The 20,664-nt window shown below is 44.6% G+C and overlaps 1 protein-coding gene across 1 annotated transcript in view; it reads right to left on the bottom strand.

Annotated features, from left to right (window-relative positions):
* Positions 1 to 5,541: 5,541 nt before the first annotated feature.
* The window catches only part of LOC133123131 (uncharacterized), a 72,198-nt gene continuing 57,075 nt past the window's right edge, over positions 5,542 to 20,664 (bottom strand). The window contains exon 2 of the mRNA XM_061233431.1: positions 5,542 to 6,339. Within this exon, the coding sequence (XP_061089415.1) occupies positions 5,542 to 6,339 (798 nt within the window). The remainder of the gene's footprint in view (positions 6,340 to 20,664) is intronic.

Raw genomic sequence — 20,664 nt, 5'->3', positions numbered from 1 at the left:
CCATTTCACACTGCATGTCCGAGGGACTGTGTTTCATCTGTCTGGCCCCTGGCCATACCAAAGCTGATTGCCAAGCCACCAAGTCTTCCCAACCCCAGTCTGGGGGAAACTAGGTGACCTGTATTTGGAGGGAGGCAGTACGGGTCCTGACATAAACTCCCAAATTGATGTTATATCTGATGCTGAGACAATATACACATATTTGAAAGATTCATGTAATGACTCTGAAGTTGTATATCAGAACATACACAGAGTTGGCAACAGTGACAGTCTTTTCTACATACCTACATAGCATGGGTGGTAGAGTAACACTGGGTGGCATGCTAGACAGTGGGTCAATGGCTTGTATCATCAGTGAGGCGGGCAGTAAGAGCAGTCGTCTGGCAGTCGGAGCGTTGCCGGTTCGATCCCCCGGCCGGGCTGTGTCGAAGTGTCCCTGAGCAAGACACCCAACCCCCAATTGCTCCTGACAAGCTGGTCGGGGCCTTGCATGGCAGCCAATCGCCGTCGGTGTGTGAGTGTGTGTATGAATGGGTGAATGGAGAAGCATCAATTGTACAGCGCTTTGGATAAAGGCGCTATATAAGTGCCTGCCATTTAACATTTACCATATACATTGTGGCCGGTGCCCTGAGCCGTGTGCTATTTGTCAAGAACGGTATTGGCCACAGGCTGCTTGAAGAGCCCTACACAAGTCTCCTCTCTCAGGTCAAGGATGTGTCAAGTGCCTCCGTCCAAAATGCCTTCCGGTCATCCAGTGGTCGTCAGACGCACACTCCATTGAGTGTCAGTGCTCAGTCTACGTGCAGCCCCAGTCACATGGATGTTCAGTCCATTGAGATGGAAGATGTGTCCGCTGTCCTACAGTTGCACGTGGAATGGGAGGCTGGTTCGAGGGCCCGCGCTGTGGCAGTTTTGCGGTATTTACCTCAGTTGGTTCCACCTGGGCGAGACTCCTTACCTGCCTACACAGAGAAGGACCTCCGTGATAAGCAGTTGGAAGACAGGACCCTTTCATGTGTCTTGTATTATGTGGAGAGACATTGAAGGCCTTCCCGGAGAGAAAGGGTGAAAGAGTCTGTCACAGTAGTGAGATACTTGAAGCACTGGGAAAGCTTGCTGTGAGCAATGGTGTGCTGTATGGAGTTTTGAGGGACCAGATCACCAAGGCAAGGCGGTTCCAGTATGTTGTGCCTGAATTACTCAAGGTCGAGGTCCTGAAGGGAATTCATGATGATGCAGGACATCAGGGCCAGTTCAGGAGCCTCAGCTTAACCAGACAGAGATTCTTCTGGCTAAACCTAGACAGGGATGTCAGAGATTATGTGCGCCACTGCCAGCGATGTATAGTCAGCAAGACGGTCGAACCAAAAGAGAGAGCTCCCTTAGAGAGTATAACATCAGCCAGACCACTGCAGCTGGTTTGTATCGACTTTTGGTCGGCCAAAGATAACAGGAACAAGTCAATTGATGTCTCAGTGGTGACAGACCACTTTACAAGGATGGCTCAGGCATTTCCCTGTAAAGATCAGTCAGCCAAGCAAGTGGCGAGGGTTCTCTGGGACAGATATTTCTGTGTCTTTGGATTCCCAGAACGGATTCACAGTGATCAAGGGGCAAATTTCGAGAGTCAGCTAATCAGTGAGCTTATCAGAGTATCAGGCATTAAGAAGTCACACACAACTCCCTACCATGCAATGGGAAACGGTAGTGTCGAGTGTTTCAATAGGACCCTGGGTGGGATGATCCGGGCGTTGACACCTGAAGCAAAAGCTGACTGGCCACGACGTTTGCAGACATTGACATTCATGTACAACAGCACAGTCCATGAGACAACAGGATATGCCCCCTTTTACCTTATGTTCGGCCGTATTCCCCGTCTGCTTGTAGATGTCCTCTCCTGGACTGTCTTGAATGACTCTTGTGTGAAAAGTTATGACAAATATGTAGAGTCTCTCACTATGGATCTGAGTGAAGCCATGGCCATTGCCCAGGAACATGCCAAGAAAGAACAGAACAGGCATGCCCAACTCTACAACAGGAGAGTGAAGGGGCCCAGTATTGAAGTTGGTGACAGGGTGTTCTTGGCGAACAGAAAAGAGAGAGGAAAAAGGAAAGTTGCCGATAGGTGGGAGTCAACAGTCTACACTGTGGTAGACCTGAACGCTGAGACACATAAATACAGGATCCGTGACACAGTTAGTGGACAGGAGAAGGTGGTTCATAGGAACCTGTTAATGCTGATCAATTTCTTCCCTGTGGATGGCACAAGTGATGTGTCCAACCCTGCCTCATCCATGCTTGTGACCCAGTCTTCCACTCCAAGTGTTGATGGTGAGGGAGAGAGCATGGAGAACACCTCTGAGAGAAGGAGTGAAGATCCCTTGACTGACCCGGAGCCTGTGGACTCTGTAGGAAGGACCCGGGAATGGATTACTCGGTTGTCCAAACCCAGTCTTTCACATGCTGATGCTATAGATATAAGCAGTATGGCCTCAGTGCCTCAGAACATCTCAGAGGGATCTGAAGACCAGATGGAAGATCAGTCTGTGACCTGTGACTATAGACCACTGACTGACACTGGCATTGATGCTGACAATTCTATATATGTAGAGCAGTCAGGTTCTTCACGTGACACTATTACACAGTCAGGTAATGCAAGACATACACAATGCACTGATTGACAGAGTTCACCCACACACTCTGATTGTTCCAGTGCTCATACACAGGCTCGGTCTAGATATAGCTGCCTTATCAGACCAGTCAACAGGTTCATACAGACCATGTCGAGTCAAGATGTTGTTCATGACACAAAGCTCAATGTTAAGGCTGTTTGCAAGTCCATGTTCCAAGTTTTTACTGATCGAGTCCAAAGCCGTTTGTTTATCCTACATCTTTATTGGTCAGATAGTTTGTTTTAGTGTCAAGTTGTGATTTATCTTCCTGGCCTTGTACTAGACAGTTTGTGAGGGTCTCGTGGGCTGTAGAAGGCACCCTACTACCGGTGGCTGGATTGAGAGATTACCACTACTCTCATACCACTTCATCCTTATGCGATACTTTTGAGGTTGGTTTTTCTGTTTTGGAGACCCAGTGTAATATGTCAGACTGTAACGTACTGTGCCTTTAGTGTATACTGTGTAGTTGGTGCTCAATGTCGCCAAAATTCAGTGGGGGTTGGTTCAGCAACCCCCAGCCAGTATTTGTTGTTTTGGAGCCCTCTTGTGAAGTTTTCGTTCACTGCACTTTGATTAATATCACACTTTATGTCCCTCTTGTGTTGCCACTGAAACACAGCTGTCTTTATTTTACCAATCTTTGTTGAATATAGCTCATTTAAGTTGTAATGTGTAGTGCATAATATTTAACATCAGTTTTACTACGTGCCTTTATGATATTGGTGTTAGTTTTGATGGCAATAGATATTTTTATTTTTGTTATGGTTTGGGTTTTGGTGTTGGTTGCGTGTGTTTTCTGTTTCCTTTTTCTGTTTCCCCCCTGGCAGTGTAGGTGTGTGGCAGTGGGCGTGGCTGGACTGTTGGTGCTTCTACGAGGCACACCTGGCAGCAATCATCCAATTACCCCGCTCCATAAAAGCCTGGCTTCACCCCACTCCGGTGCCGAATTATTTCCGACGACAAGTCAGTATTACAGCTGCTTGTTTCCTCGCGGTGGTTTGTCTCTCGCGGTTTCCTTTTGTTTCAAAGATACCAGTACGTTTTTACTTACCCGTGTCTCTCCGTTTTCTCCCGTGCACAGATAGCTCGCGTGCCTCGCCGACTGTTTGAACCCTCTGGACTCTGATGCTGGTTCCCTCGTTGTGGCTATCCCGGCTCGTGGTGCCGACAGTCCGGTCCCCCCGCTGCCTCCCCTACACGCCAGCGTTTCTTTGTTATTGTTTTTTTCTTGAATAAATTTTAGTTCGTATCCTCTCGTTCGTTGTCACTGTCTCTGCTTTGGGGTCCGAAAGCATTTTACAAAACCCAAACGTAACAATTTTTTTCATTTCACCACGTTAGGCGTTCTAGAATGGCTAGTTGCCATTCCATGCATTCTATTGCCACGTGTAATGACTCATACGAAATTGTTGAAGACTCACTAGTTTCTTTCGGGAGACACTTATGTGTTTTGTTTGTCTTCTTCAGGTATGTGGTTCCATATCATTTGTAGATGTGTGCTGAGAGTGTTTTAGCCAGTGACTGCCTGAGCACTGTCGCATTTCATGCTGTGTCCAGTAGGTGGTGCCAATTTACAACTTAAGTCATGTTTTAATTTTGTTTTCATTTAATGTAAGTTTAATTTTGTCCTTTTGATATAGGTAAATAGTTATTTATGTAAATGTAAATGTTGCAAAAAGAGCAGTAGATTCAAGTCTCTCTGCTGAGGGTTTGCCAGTGCAGTGGCACTTGTAAGTCGCTTTGGATTAAAAGCGTCTGCCAAATGACTAAAATGTAAATGTAAAATGTAATGCAGTGACCATTTAAGAAGACACTTATGTGTTTTGTTTGTCTTCATCAGACAATAAATTCCTAAATTTCCTGTCTCTGACTGATTGACTACTGTTACATGTGTACATGCATCTATGCGTGTGTGTGTGTGTGTGTGCGTGCGCGTGTGTGTGTGTGAGGGGTGTCGCTTACTGTGTTATAACATGCATTCTGGCTGAGGTTCCGTCGTTAGGCAGCTTTCTGGTGGAGACAGTGGTCCTCATTACTAAACACGAATCTCAGCTCTCCACAAGACCCCCCTACACCTAATCCCCCCCCCCCTCCCCAGCTAGAGAGAGATGGAGGGTAGGGCAGAGATCAGCTCCCACGGAGCACTGCTTCCACACAAATACACCACAGATCTCTCAGCTGGCAGGCAGAATCCGGAGCAGGGGAGTCTGGGATACCGGAGTCAGTGCCTGCTGCTGCCACTAATGAGAAACCTCAGCTAAAAATGAAAAAGGCCTGGTAGGTGTCTAGTTTTTCTTTTTGTCATTTTTTTTTTTTTCAAGCATAAAACCAACACACCGTTTCACCCCAAGCAGCACCAAGAGTAGTGACCAAAAAAGTCCCCAAAAAGAATCAATGCATTTAACATAATAATAATACAATTTATTCTCTAAAATGTACAGTATGCAGCAAATAGTTTTACTCGAACTGAGTCAGACTGGAGAGCAACACCTCACTTTCGCTTTCCTTTTCTGACTGTGGGGATTTCCAAACAGGAAACAATGTAAAGTACACCAGTGTAATTTAAGGCGAGGGAACTAAAGTGCTTTTACTATCCTGTTAAAAACAGTGGAAGCAGTTTCAGGGGGAATGATCAGAATGTTTTACGTAGGTTTATATTATATTTTCTGTAGAGACAAAAAGGAACCTTTTCTCTTCAGCCATTTTCAGTTGTGAGTGGCCATGAGTATAAACCAATGGAGTGTGCCGGGGGGGAGACAAATGAACTATGATCAACAAAATCAACAATGCAATTTTATTTCATTTTCATCAGAATATACTGTGTGAAAAGCCAATAACGCATTCGGATAATGAAAAAAACGCTTCACCAATTGAGCGCTCTCCAGACGGCCCCGGCGAGGGCCCCGGTGGCCTCGAGGGCCTCAATTGTGGCGGCCCCGGTGGCCTCGGCGGCAGCCTCGACAGCGGCCCTGGTGGCCTCAACGGCCACACCAGCGGCCTCAACGGTGACGATGGTGGCCCCGACGACGGCGGCCTCAATGGTGGCCCCGGTGGCCTTGGCGGCAGCCTCGACAGCGGTCCTGGTGGCCTCAACGGCCACACCAGCGGCCTCAACGGTGACGACGGCGGCCTCAATGGTGGCCCCGGTGGCCTTGGCGGCGGCCCCGATGGTGGCCCCGGTGGCCTTGGTGGCGGCCCCGATGGTGGCCCCGGTGGCCTTGGCGGCGGCCCCGATGGTGGCCCCGACGGTGGCCCCGATGGCCTCTGCGACTCCGGGGGCCGGCCGCGTGTCGAGCACGTCCATCACCTCCACGCGGTCAGGATCCCACACACAGTCCTCCTCCAGACCGCTCAGCACCATCCCGCAGCGCGGCGGGCACCAGGCCGTGTCGTAGCCGTGGTCGTGCCAGGTCTTTTGCAGCGGGTGCCCTTGGCGATCGATCCTCTTCACTCTGCCCACGTTGACCCGGAGCTTCAGCACCACGCGCTGGTCCGCGGGGAGCCCCCGGGGGTACGCCCTGGCCTTCTCCACGTCACGGCTGACGTAGACGCCCCGTCCCAGCATCCCGTCTCTGGACTGGTGGAAACCGTGGGCCTTGATCTGCTCCGCTGCCTCACGAGAGGTCCCGTGGTACATGACGTATGTGTGACCTTCCTCAGGCTCTGAGCTGCTCTGCAGGAAGTCGTGTAATTCTGTTGTCCAGACGGACATCTGCTTCACTATCTGCAAGTTATAACATTATCAGTTGTTCATTCATTCAGTAACCCGCTTATCCTGAACAGGGTCGCTGGAGCCTATCCCAGCATACATTGGGTGAAAGGCAGGAGTACACCCTGGACAGGTCACCGGTCCATCGCAGGGCACACACACCATTCACTCACACACTCATACCTATGGGCAATTTAGACTCTCCAATCAGCCTAACCTGCATGTCTTTGGACTGTGGGAGGAAACCCACGCAAACACCGGGAGAAACTCCAAACAAACTCTGCACAGAGAGGCCCCGGCCGACGGGTATTCGAACCCAGGACCTCCTTGCTGTGAGGTGGCAGTGCTACCCACTGCACCATCCGTGCCGCCCCCATTATCAGTTGTTTGCATGACAAACAATACATCACATTACTTTACATTAATGGCATTTGGCAGACACTCTTACCCAGAGCGACATACAGTTGATTAGACTAAGCAGGAGACAATCATCCCCTGGAGCAATGCAGGGTTAAGGATCTTGCCCAAGGACCCAACGGCTGTGTGGATCACATTGTGGCTATACTAGGGATTGCACCACCGACCTTGTGGGTCCCAGTCATGTACCTTAACCACTACGCTACAGGCCGCCTTAACGATAAACAAAAAAGCGAGGAAGGATTAAAAAATTGTGTACATGCTCTCCATTATGAAATAGATTATGTGTGCATTGCTTAACGATTAGTATATTAACACCTTGTCTTTAAAGGAGTAACATGGTGGTTGAATGTAACACTTGCCAGTTGTCTTTACGCAACATTCCCCACTATATAAGTTCAGCCAAACTGCCTGGGCGCGGTAATGAGAACTGTCAATTAGCTCTGACATGCCCCCACTTTCCTGTAGGCTGGAAGCACAAACTGTGGGTTAAGTTATCGGGGAGAGATAAGGGGAGTGGCTAATCCCCATGTGAAGCACAAAGAGGAGAACATTGTTGAACATAGGATGATCAATTTAAAACGCTTACTTCTCCAAAACTAAAGAACGGACATATTTACTACTTTCACCGTGTTTCTTCAATGCCCTCTTGTGCATAACGCATATAAACACATAGAAAGTGTGACCAACCACCATGTTACTCATTTAATATGACTGTCACTACACTCATAATGGACGCGCCTGCATCAGCTCTTTGTGTTTTCATATGTGCTGTTAACTCCTTTCAGTTGCAATATCAGCCCGGTAAAACCTGCTCCCTTTGTTACAAAGTGTGACAGACAAGTCACTAAAAATGAAACCAAACACTAAAGTTTACAAATGAAGCGCATTCAGCCAAACAAAATGCAAAATTTATGGAGCTAATTCGACTCAATAAGTGCCAAATCTGTACAGTACCTGTACCCACTTGCTTCCCATACTGGGGCTTGTCATGTTCATCACACGTGTGTGTGCCTTTCAGAGACATCCTTGTTCTTAGCCCACGAGGTCTGCTTCGTATGTCACTGCGGCTGACGGGCTCAGCAGGAAGGAAGCAGGGCAGTCTGAACTACGCCTCCTGGCCAGGTAAACAGACACTTGTGTTACAAAACAGTCCAGAGTTAAGTGGCTGGCTTATCTGAAACATCTGCAATGTATATCCACACTCAGAAGGCACTTTATTAGGTTATTGGTCTTCTGAAAAGATGAAAATAAATGGAAAACGAGGAGAGAAATTAGGGTTTCATTTCCGTCCATTTGACTCGGCAGCTGAAGGTTTCTCTCTCCCGGGGGGCGGGGAGGAGTTGTGTAATGCAGCCTTTCAGAAACACATCAAACAGCACCTCTGCCTTTCCCACGACCGTCTTAATGCACTTATCGATCTCTTTCCCTGCTGAGGCACCATTTCCTGTGGCCCTCGATGTGTTTTTGTTTCTTTACTCAAATTGCACATTTTCAAAAGGATCTTTTTGCGTTCATACTGCGTCTTACTTGTTTGCACCAGGAGTCGTCCTGTTCATAAGAATCTAAAAAGTGAGATGTTGTGCTGCTGCTACTACCACGACTACTTCTGAAACTGCTACTGTAACTGCTACTATTAGTGCTATTATTACTACTGCGACGACACTATGGCTGCCAAAACTGTATTCCTGTTATTACTGCTAATAAAAAAGAAAACGTTTGTGGACTTCTCTTATGTACTATTACACGAAGCAGCATTAGTATTAAAATCACATTTCATTATATACTATACATCATTATTATCATTAGTTGACTCTTGTCTTGTTTTGGACAAGAGGGAATTCTGGGAATGTTGTTGGCCAGGCCTAGTTCTGCGGTTCGTGTTTATTCCGGCGGTGTTATGTACGGCACTGTGGACCCAGATGCAGACCAGCGGATAATCCAAAAACGTGGTTTATTTAGTCCGATTTCGTAGCCAGGAGATTGAGTACAAAGACAAAAACAGAAGGCAAAAGAATGGCAAACAGAAAAACAGGCAATCAGAAACCCTAACCAGAAAATCTAAGTACAAAAGGGCGAAGGCAAAAACCGAAGTCACTAAAACAAAGCACAATATCAAAAACCAGAAAATCAGAGGGGCAAACAAAACAAGAGCCTAAGGCAAGCTCGGAAATCAAAGGCAAAGGGGTGTCTTTTGGAATCTCAAGAAATAGCCTTACAGGTAATTTGGCACTATGACTGATCAACGTTCTGACACTGGTTGAAATGGAGACTGAGGTTTAAATACATGAGGGAAGGTGACAATCTAGGCGGGGCTGGGGAAAAGGTGGGCTAAACAAATAGACAACAGGTGGGGAAACATAATAGGGTCACAACATCATAACAGGAGGGAGACGAAAACGCGGACTGGATGCCCGTAACCAACACGTAAAACATACGGCTCCGGATTAGGGAGTAGACATTTGCATAGATTGAAGATGTAGGAACCACAACTCCCACAATCCCACAGGACAATTCCGCGACGTCCACCCCGCATGACGTCTAGCTTGGTTCAGCCAATCCCGTAATGGCGGGAGCAATAAAACTTCCCGTATAAGAGCAAGACACGTTCTCGGGATCTCTCTCTTCTCTTCACTCTCTTCGTCCACTTTGTCGACGCACCCTTTTTGGCCATTCGCTTCAGCTCATCTGCTCCGAGACTCGGACAGAGGCTGAATGCAGCACAGCGCACTACCAGGCCTACGGACACACCCAGTTACCTCGCGGTAACTTCGTGGCCTGTAGCGAGTGAAAACTGGTGTACGCGGAACGCTACATCAGTTTACCCCTGCAAAGCTCACCAAAGAACAACAGCAACAGACTTTTCCAGCCGGAAAAGGGACCAACGAACATCCTTCCAGCAACCGAGCGGACCAGACAACAACGTGCGGCTAAGACGGGAACGCCCCAGCTTTGCGCACCTCTCCAGGACATGCATTCACAACACCATCGCGGCTCCTATAAGGACAGCACGTCTTTTGGATCCAATGCGTATGGACTCAGTAAGACTAAACAAGCATTTGCAGGCATAGCCAGTGTTAGCTTAGTCTTAACCGTTATTTTGAATCTGTGTTTCTATATTTGCTTTGTCTTATCATTTGAATGTATTCTGTTAGCCGTGTACGTACGCATATATAGAGTGAACTACACAAGTAGTCGCTCTTCTCACAGCTAACACTAATACTCATTAATACACCCATAACTCTAGCTTACCCAAACTAGCTACTCCGACCTTTCCTTTGTTCAAGGGACACACGCACACGCACACACACACTAACTTCCCTGACTAATTTCCCGTTAGTTTATCTGTTCTGTGTTTTACGTTTGTTTAATGAATATATTTTATTAAACCCGGTGTCTGTTTTGGCATCACATAGACATGAGAGCCGAGTTAAAGCAGTCTTTCCAAGAACTTCCAACTTTCAGGTTATCGGTATGTTCAATCATTAATATTGGTTATTTTAATTATTAATTAAAATACTAAATTTGTGGTTGGATATTTCTGATAACAGTAATTTTATGAGACTGATTACTTTTTGCAGTTATACTGCTACATAACATTAACTGGCGCCCCAGTTTCGTAGAGAGTAAAAACCCTACGTAATTTGGAGCCCCGTGCGAGGACCGCTACAAAGACGTAGTGATAGTCAGAGACAGGTGCGAACACTTTGCTGAAACTAAGCAAGTAATTAGGGATAGCATAGGGAGGCGGAGTTATAGAACAGTGCAGAAACACGAAGAGATTGCGTTAGTGAATTAGTTATGTAAATATTTCTAAACTACCCAATAAAAGTGACTGTTAGTTAGTTAGACAGACAGTAAGTGTATTAATCGAATTTGTAATGTACAATATCGAGATTAGTAGTAGTTAATAAGAATAGTGCTTTACAACATTTAACTACCAAGAAAAGCAGGAAGTAAGAATCGCGAGTTTGGAAGGAATGTTTGAAAACACGAAACTACCGTAAACACCCGAATAGTGGGACACGCAGACAGGGGAGTGACTGGGCTGGTAAACATTCAGACGCAGACATAACAGGGGATGACGAATGAGAAATGTAATGGGAAAACAATAACCAAGGATGTATGAATAAATAACAAGAATAAACATAAATACACACAGGACAGATACAGAAACATTACAGGCGGATGCCATCATGTTCCCTGAAATCCCCTCCGTATTATATCTAAATGAACGTGAGGTCATGTAATGTAATAATACAATCACGGTAGAACACCGGCTTATGTGCGCAGGCCTGGGGGAAATGTGGGGAAGTGTAATTAGGGTTAATGTTCAGACGGATCTGTTTTAGTGAGAAAATTAATGAGGGTTTAGCATCAGCGCCGGGCTGTGGAGGGATCAACGTCTCTGTCCCGCCACACACGAAGCGATGCATCGATGACCCGAGGTATCCGTGCGGTAAGCTTCGTACGAAAGCTCCGGATTTCCTGACGGCCGTAGTCCAGTACGCAATGTAGATAGGCCAAGTCTGTAACTACAACACCAAGAGATCTACAGGAAACTACAGTATTGAGACAAAAGTCCTAGATTACCGTACAAATTACAAGCGGCTAAAGATAGGACTTTAGATGAAAGCACATCCATTTACATTGAAAATGGGCAGCAATATAATTTGTCACATGCGCAACTTTGGCCCTTGATCTATCCCAAGATACATGACCCCTTTCATGTTGCATACTTAATTTGGATGAGTAAAACTGTACTGTTTTAATTTGTGTTTCTGCCATTGGGAATTGATTCTCACCTTGTACCTCCAACTAACTGTGTTCAGTTCAGGGCGACACGGCTCAGGCAGTAAGAGCAGTCGTCTGGCAGTGGGAGGGTTGCCAGTTTGAACCCCTGCCCGGGCTGTGTCGAAGTGTCCCTGACACCTAACCCCCTATTGCTCCTGACGAGCTGGTCAGTGCCTTGCATGGCAGCCAATCGCCGTCAATGTGTGAGTGTCTGAATGGGTGAATGAGAAGCATCAATTGTACAGCTCTTTGGATAAAGGTGCTATATAAATGCCAACCATTTACCATTCTCTGAACATGCAGTTCATCATGCCCCTGGGTTCTGTAAGTTTCATGATTATATATTTAGTTCTTTACTTTATGCAGCTGCAGTGCCCCATTTGTGGAAAGGTCGGTTCTGTTTCCTGAGACCGCAAATGTTGTCCAGTTTTACTCTTGCCACAACACGGATTTTCCTAATCCATAGCACAGTAGATACTTAGAAGTAACTGAAACCATCTCTTGGCCAGTTCTGCAAAATACCACTCGCTCTGTCGTATCTAGGAAACGACAGAGTCCAAATCTCCAATTTGTCGAAAAACATCTTCACGAGGGAAAAGACACCGCGGCAGCAAGCTCTTCAGGAAAATCTGACTTTAATTAGCACAAGTGCATAAAGCCGGACCAAAAACATGGACCTGGAATGTCATTTTTACACCCATGTTATACACCCTCCAACTACTCCTACAACCTCATTGTAGCAAATCACCCACACTGTTCTTATCTTAGGAGTTATCTTATCTTAACTCCTCCCGCAACTCCTCTCCCCAACAGGTGCAAACATCATTGTGGCTAAATGGTGGTGTTGCTGCTCTGAATGTGGGAGGCTGATGACTCACCTGTTAAATTACAAATACCCAAAACAAGTGAATGTTAGTTTGTTAGTTTGACAAACATATTAGTGTGTTAGTATAATTAATACTGTACAAATTCTATTTTAGTTGGGATCAGTATATTAGTGCTATGTACAAACATGAAATGGAGAGAAAGCAGGAAGTAAGGAATACAAGATTGGAAGGAAGGTTGAACCCCGGAACTACCGTAACCACCTGAATAGTGGGGCACGCAGACAAGGGAGTGACTGGGCTAGTAAACATTCAGACTCAGACATCACAGGGGAAGACGAGTGCAAAGACTAATGACTAACAGAACAGAACACCAGACGTGAATATGAAAAATAATAACAAGAATAACAATATTAAACAATGATAAGCTAACAGAGGACAGAACATAGGAACATAACACAACTCACTCACCTGGACAAACAACTCGCTCACCTAGATTAACAACTCACTTGCCTAGACTAACGACTCACTCCCCTAGACTTAACAACGCACCATCCTTTACCAGCAAATCACTCGCCTGAACTAACAACCCCCCTTTCTAGGCTAACAACCTACATTACATTACATTATTGTCATTTTGGCAGACGCTCTTATCCAGAGCGACGTACAGTTGATTAGAATAAGCAGGAGACAATCCTCCCCTGGAGCAATGCAGGGTTAAGGGCCTTGCTCAAGGGCCCAACGGCTGTGCGGATCTTATTGTGGCTACACCGGGATTAGAACCACCGACGCCTCATTGGTTAACCTTCGTTATCCTCTTCATATTGTTGTTAATGTAACTGAATGTAGTAGGCTGGCCCTACTGCTGTTGTTTAAAAGTGTAATACGTGTAAATTCCTAGGTAGGAGCCAGTTGCTATTCCAGGCAGATGAGTTGCCAGCCAAGGAGTTTCAGGAGCCAGGCACTTGCACAGTCTCTCATTTGTGATTGCCGGCACATCAGTCCAGCGCATCATTGGCTTAGCACGATACATATGGTGTTTGGCACAAATCAAATGCCATACTCAAACACTCACTTGCTCACTCACTCACTCACTCACACACTCGCTCAAACACTCAAAACAGTCACACACCCAAAACAGTCACTCACTCACACACTCACACACTCACTCACTAACTCATTCACTCCTTCACGGGTGTTAGAGCTTTCTGATACAGAGCCCCACTGCTGTGGAACATCCATCCATCCATCCATCCATTATCTGAACCCGCTTATCCTGAACAGGGTCGCAGGGGGGCTGGAGCCTATCCCAGCATACTTTGGGCGAAAGGCAGGAATACACCCTGGACAGGTCGCCAGTCCATCGCAGGGCACACACACCATTCGCTCACACACTCCTACCCATGGGCAATTTAGACTCTATAATCAGCCTAACCTGCATGTCTTTGGACTGTGGGAGGAAACCGGAGTACCCGGAGGAAACCCACCCAAACACGGGGAGAACATGCAAACTCCGCACATTCAAACCCAGGACCTCCTTGCTGTGAGGCGGCAGTGCTACCCACTGCACCATTCTTGCCACCTGCCTGCAGTGGAACACCCTTCCAAATATATGGTGGTTCTGGAGATGAGTGCTAGATCAGCCTCGTGTTTAAATAAAATCCACATGTGAACGGTGACACTGAGTAGTCCTTAACCTTAAATGTGGTTCATGCATTCTGTTCTGTGCATCAGGAAATCCTATTCTATGTACAAATGCCTTTTAGTGTCTAGCATCTTCCTTTGTTAATGTTTACTGCCATCGCCCCTCCCCGGAGCTCATGGGCTGCTCAAAATCAGCCACCCGGACTCCGCTCGAAGATCGTGGACTGCGGCAGCCCTGATCCTCTCTGGTCTAGCCCACGTCTCGAGACATCCTGGAGCTACAAATGGATCCTCTCTGACCTCCAGACTCTACATCCTTCCATATGGAATTTCCTGCTTACCAACTAGTTGCATACATTAAGTTTAATTATTTTCTGTGATACTCTGTAAGTGTTTTTGTGACAGTCATCTGTGAAAAGCAAGGGCTATACAAAAATTAATTGAATTGATTATAGAGATAAAATTCTCTCACTTGCCCCCCTCCCCCCACCCAAACACTCACACACTCACTCAAACACTTGCTAACACAAACACTCACCAAATCACTCACTCACTAAATCAGTCAAACACTCACTCACTCATGCACTCACTCACTGAATCATTACATTACATTTACATTTTTGTAATTTGGCAGACGCTTTTAATCCGCAGCGACTTACAAGTGCATAGGTTCTACCATAAGTCAAAGCATTACATCCAGATCGTTGGAATGTGTCGAAGGCTGACTGCAGGCTTGCAGCTGCCTGAGCTGGGGTGGGACCAAAGCAGTAAATTATTGTATCGTCTGCATAATAATGGACATTAGTGTGTACAGAAGGGAAAATAATATTATTTATATAAAGAGTGAATAAAATTGGACCAGAAATGGACCCTTGTGGGACACCCTTAACAACAGATAAAGAGCTGGATCTAAGATTGCCAGCAACAACAGACTGCTTTCTCCCAGACAAGTAGTTAGAGAACCAACTAAGAGAAAGGTCATCCAGGCCAATGGAAGCTGACTTACTTAACAAAATACCATGATCAACATTACATTACATTACATTATTGGAATTTGGCAGACGCTCTTATCCAGAGCGACATACAGTTCATTAGACTAAGCAGGAGACAATCCTCCCCTGGAGCAATGCAGGGTTAAGGGCCTTGCTCAAGGGCCCAACAGCTGCACGGATCTTATTGTGGCTACACCGGGATTAGAACCAGCAACCTTGCGTGTCCCAGTCATTTACCTTAACCACTACGCTACAGGCCACCAGTTTCGAAGGCCTTAGAGAGGTCGACAAAGAGGGCAGCACAATGTTGGCGATTATCAAGACCATTCACAATATCATTAAGGACGAGGGAAGTGGCAGTAACAGTGCTATGACCGGGTCTGAATCCTGATTGGTGTGAGTGTAGGATATTGTATGCGTCTAAAAAAGCCTGCAGCTGTTCAATTGCCAGGGTTTCTAAAACCTTAGCTAGGCAGCACAGTCTAGAGATGGGACGATAATTGTTTAGGTCACTGGTGTCACCCCCTTTGAACAGGGGCACGACCTGTGCGGACTTCCAGACCGATGGGATTTCACCGGAGATAAAAGTTAGGTTAAAAATGTGAGCAAGCAGGGAGGCGACCAGGTGAGCACTGAGACGCAAAAGATATGGGGCTATGTCATCCTCACCCTTAGACTTTTTAATATTCAGATGGGAGAGTGCCATGAAGACTTCATAGTCACTAACCGGTCTAAAAGAGAATCTATTAGCAAGAGGGGAGGGGATCGAAAAATTCTGCAAAAGGTTTCCTGGAATAAGCCACTGACAGAATGGTGTGATGAAACAGGTCAAATATTTTCTTCCGTGTCAAACTGCAAGTGGCACAGACTCAATGTTGACAGATAGACTTGAACAATTTTTAGTTTTATACATAGACACTGTCTATATATCTGTATATGTCCACACACACACACACACACACACACACAGACACAGACACAGACACATTTCTCACATTATTATGTTTCACTGATTGGGAACCTGTTTGTGTAATGTTGAAGGATGGGGCTCAATGTGTGCTCGTCCAGTATGCTTTATGATAAAGCAAAACACTGGATGGGAGGCCTCCTAGGAAAGCCATGTTTCTGCTGGACATGGGAACACTGCGCTGTAGGCAGTGAGACGTTTAAACCGAGGTCCTGACTCACTTCAGCCGGTTCCCCTTTGTCACCCTGCGGACGGCCTTCACAGCCAGGGAACTAAACTCAGCCTCATCGTGTCACCTCATCAGCCAAGTTTGTTTTTTATTAAAAACCACTGCCTATTCTCTCCATCCGTGTCTGAGGTCGGAAACATCGTTTCTGCGCATTTCAAGTGACGAATTGTCTGCTAATCTATAGTTCTGCTCCATACCAAACATATGAACTTTCATTCTATGAATGTTACTTATTCCAAGAATCTTCCCTTGCCCTCCACCCCACCTTTGCTTACAAAACCACAAGTATATATTTTAGAATATATATATAATAATTCTTTATTTTAGTTTTGATCAATTACAGCATGCTTCTGGTTATATAGTGCACACGTAACAGTTGGAACCCATTTTTTAAAAATATACATTCACAAATAATGTTGCAGAGACATGCAAGAGTTGAGACATATATTCTTCATTCATATAAAAAAGAAATATAAAATACATCATTAAAGAAAAAATACACGTGACAAAAATAGATTGTACTGAAGGCAAATACACACAATGTATGGTATATAAAAATCATTGTAATTGCTAAGTCACCTACACTAACCAAAAAAGATATACACCACTCTTAACTACCATGTTAGCTTGTAAAAGAGAACATTAAATAAAAAATGCACTTCAAAATCATTTCAATTACAAAACACTTGTATTGCATACCTTTGCCATGAATATTCTTCATGTGTCAGTGCAGAGAACAAAGTGCACACATTACATTGCAGTTATTTAGCTGAAGAGACTTACAGTTGATTAGACTAAGCAGGGGAAAATCCCCCTTGGAGCAATGCGGGGTTAAGGGCCTTGCTCAAGGGCCCAACCGCTGTGCGGATCGTATCGTGGCTACACCAGGGCTTGAACCGTCAACCATCCTGGACCCAGTCATAACTTAGCCACTTCTCGACAGGCTGCCACACCCATAGCCACAATTTTACAAAATGTTGATGTGACATGCACAATGTTTTTATCTGTATCCTGCCGTTACAGACGCTTCATGGAGTAACAGAACTCTTTCTTCATTTTTGATTGTTTTTACTATTTTTTAATGACTACTTTTAATTACAATTACAAAATATCAGTATTGGCATTATGCAGTATAACTGCTGAATGCACAGCTTAAACCAGACACTGTGACAAGCCTACTTTCTTTCTTTTTTTGTTTTCCCTTTTTCATTTTCTTTGCCTTTTAAAAATAAGCAAAAGCAACTTTGAATTCATGGGCATTTCTCAAAGTCACAGAACTGTCTGTGGTCGAAGTTCACGCTCATTTACTGAACCGTTATCTTTTTCTGTGTTCGGTGCTGCGATCGTTGTCACTTCCATGTTTTCAGATTGGAACTAGAGGATCTGAATCTGCGCTGTCCAGTGCCATGGATACAAACAGACACTTTGAAGTTGCAGCGCTGTGTTCACCCGAGTTTGCCTGCTCCCACTGAAGAAGCTAGAGCGAGATGGCACCTAGTGCTCATGGAAGTTGTAGTATCATGTAGTATCACCAGAAAATTGCCTTAAGGTTCTGTTCCACTGAAAAAATCAATGACCCTTTTCTGTTTACTGCTGCAAATCATCCCTCACCTATTCAATTTTCAGGATAATGCCACCTTTTGAGTGATTACACCATGTATATGGTGGAATGAGTATAATTATGTACCATTTCTGTCTCAGTGCATAGTCATCCTATCATGATGAAACTTTGAAATCTTTTACTTCATATCCAGGAGAACCAGGTTGTATGCTTTAGGGACAGGTACAGCATCACAAATTCCATTGTTAGATTCTGAAATTTCACAATTTTCATGAAAAATCTTCATGGAAAATCTGAAATTTCGAGAAAAATGGCTATTGGGGACTGGTGATACAAATTGGCTCAAAATATCTTCAAAATGTCTTATTTAGAATCTGAAAGAATTATAACATTATCTTACTAGGTTATAGACTGCAACAAAAACAAAAATGTTCAAATTTGTCATTTTGAGTAAAGTATACAAATTAGGTAATTGACATATTTTGTCAGAATTTATTTTATTTTATCAAGTCCATACCTCATGAAAGTATATGTAACTCTGAAATATGGAAAGTATTACTCTGACCAAAAGACGCGTTTGCAGTGGAACATAAGCGTAATTCAATTGACTTAATTTCAGATTCAGAAAATGTGACTGAAATCTCACCTGCCAAAGTGGCCAGTAAGAGTGAACAAGTTACACGCCACTGCCAAATTCTATCCGGATTTGGCCACTGGTAGGTGTTGATGTCAAGCCCTGCTGGTCACATAATTATCTATTACAAAAACTATCCCACAAAGGTGACAGGGAGGAAAATTACAGTTCAAATTCCCAAAAAACTGTGAGAAAAAAAAAATGAAAAAAAAGATATCCTTCCCACGATGTTGTAGTTCCTGTGGAAAAATCCCCCTGAATTTTAACCAGGTATTCGGCCTAAATTTGAGGAAGGTCACTGCAATTGGCTGGATCTACGTGTCACCTGGGGAGTGAGATTGCATTACTCTATATTACTGTACTGTACATTACATTATAATCATTTACAGGGTGCTTTTATGCTTATTACGGGACAGTATCTTCACTTGTGTCAAGAATACAAAAATGTGATATCACCAACAAGGCCCAGACGTCCTATTAACCCTTGTGTAGTCATAACATTCTGTATACTCCTCTTGTCCTGAGGTTAGTAAATGACCCGCCTTCACTAAACCCCTGAAATAAAGCAGCTTAATTGAATCTCTTATCTTTCAAATCTATTTATCATGAATAAACAACCTGTCACTCATCACTCATCACTTTATTGTCAAATTTCAAGTTGGAAAAATATAATTCAGGGATTTGTCTATGATGTTAAACATAGTGGCGGGTCATTTTTTAACCCTTAAGACAGAGGTCACCAACCCTGGTCCTGGATAGCTACTGGGTCTGCTGGTTTTTGTTTTCACCTTAAAATAAGCACCCTGTTGAGACCCAGGTAACCAGGTGAGGTGAGTTAGCTGTGTAATCATCTGCTCTAATTGATAAATTAAGTGCAGAGTAACAGCAAAAACCAGCAGACCCAGTAGCTCTCCAGGACCAGGGTTGGTGACCTCTGCCTTAAGACAACACAAGCGTTAAAGAGGCCTGATAGAAATTCAAAGATCCTCAAGAGATATTCAAAGGGGTAAATTAAATTTGTACAGTTTTAGGGAGACATGGAGCAGCAAAGCACCTTTCTCAGCAGTCCTTCTCTGGCTTCCCTTTGGTTGTTTTTGCTTCTTTTTGTAGAGGCAGCACCAGGTCCCCAACAGGATAGCAAGAAGAACCGAGCAAGATCCCAGTGCCACAGGAACAACCATCTGCTCTAGGCACTCTGAAGGGAACCAAGATCACATATTTACCACAGCACCACAATGGACTGGCGCATAGTAATGTCAATGACACTCTCGCTGTGCACTCACTGAGCACTTTATTAGGAAAACCTACTTCTTCATCTGATTGTCTAATCGGCCAGTTGTGTGGCAACAGTGCAGTGCATACAATCATGCAGATATGGAGCTTCAGTTAAAGTTCACATCGACCATCAGAATATGGAAAGAAATGTGATCAAAGTGACTTTGACCATCTAATGATTGTGGGTGCCAGAGAGGGTGGCTGGAGTATCTCAGAAACTGCTGATCTCCTGGGGGTTTTCACGCACAACAGTCTCTAGCGTTTGCAGAGAATGGTGCGAAAAACTAAAAACATCCAGTGAGTCTAAGTCTAAAAAAGTCTAAAAAATTAGCTCAAATAAATACCTTCTGACACTAGCACTCACTCACTCCCAGCAAATACAATGGGGTGAGGTCCACAAAATTATATTTCCTCTTTCATATTGTAAACTTTTGGGCCGTCATCAATCACAAGCATTACGTCTACAAGTTCCCACAGAGAACGTAAAACTTGATAATTAAAGCAGGTCCTTACTGCACTATTAGGGCTCTGTTAAAAATCCTTATTGCCTAAATATTATTTGATGAATATTTATACATCAAGTAATTCATAAAATATGGTTACATTTAAATATTACGAATGCCAAAAGTTAACATGCACATCTATTAGTTACAGCAACAAAACCAGTAGTGACCCCTGAATATTTTATCAACCAAGATGAAGCCAAAGATGCATTCAGTACAAACTTACTGTATGTATATATGCATGCACACAAACACACACACACACACACACACACACACACACATACACACACACACACATACACACACACACACACACACACACACACACACACACATACACACACACACACACACACACACACACACACACACACATACACACACACACACACACACACACACACACACACACACACATAAACACACACACACAC

This window comes from Conger conger, chromosome 3 (genome assembly GCF_963514075.1).
Source record: "Conger conger chromosome 3, fConCon1.1, whole genome shotgun sequence".
In the NCBI taxonomy this organism is placed as follows: domain Eukaryota; kingdom Metazoa; phylum Chordata; class Actinopteri; order Anguilliformes; family Congridae; genus Conger; species Conger conger.
The sequence above is the reverse complement of the archived record's forward strand: the minus strand, read 5'-3'. Positions and strand labels throughout refer to the sequence as shown.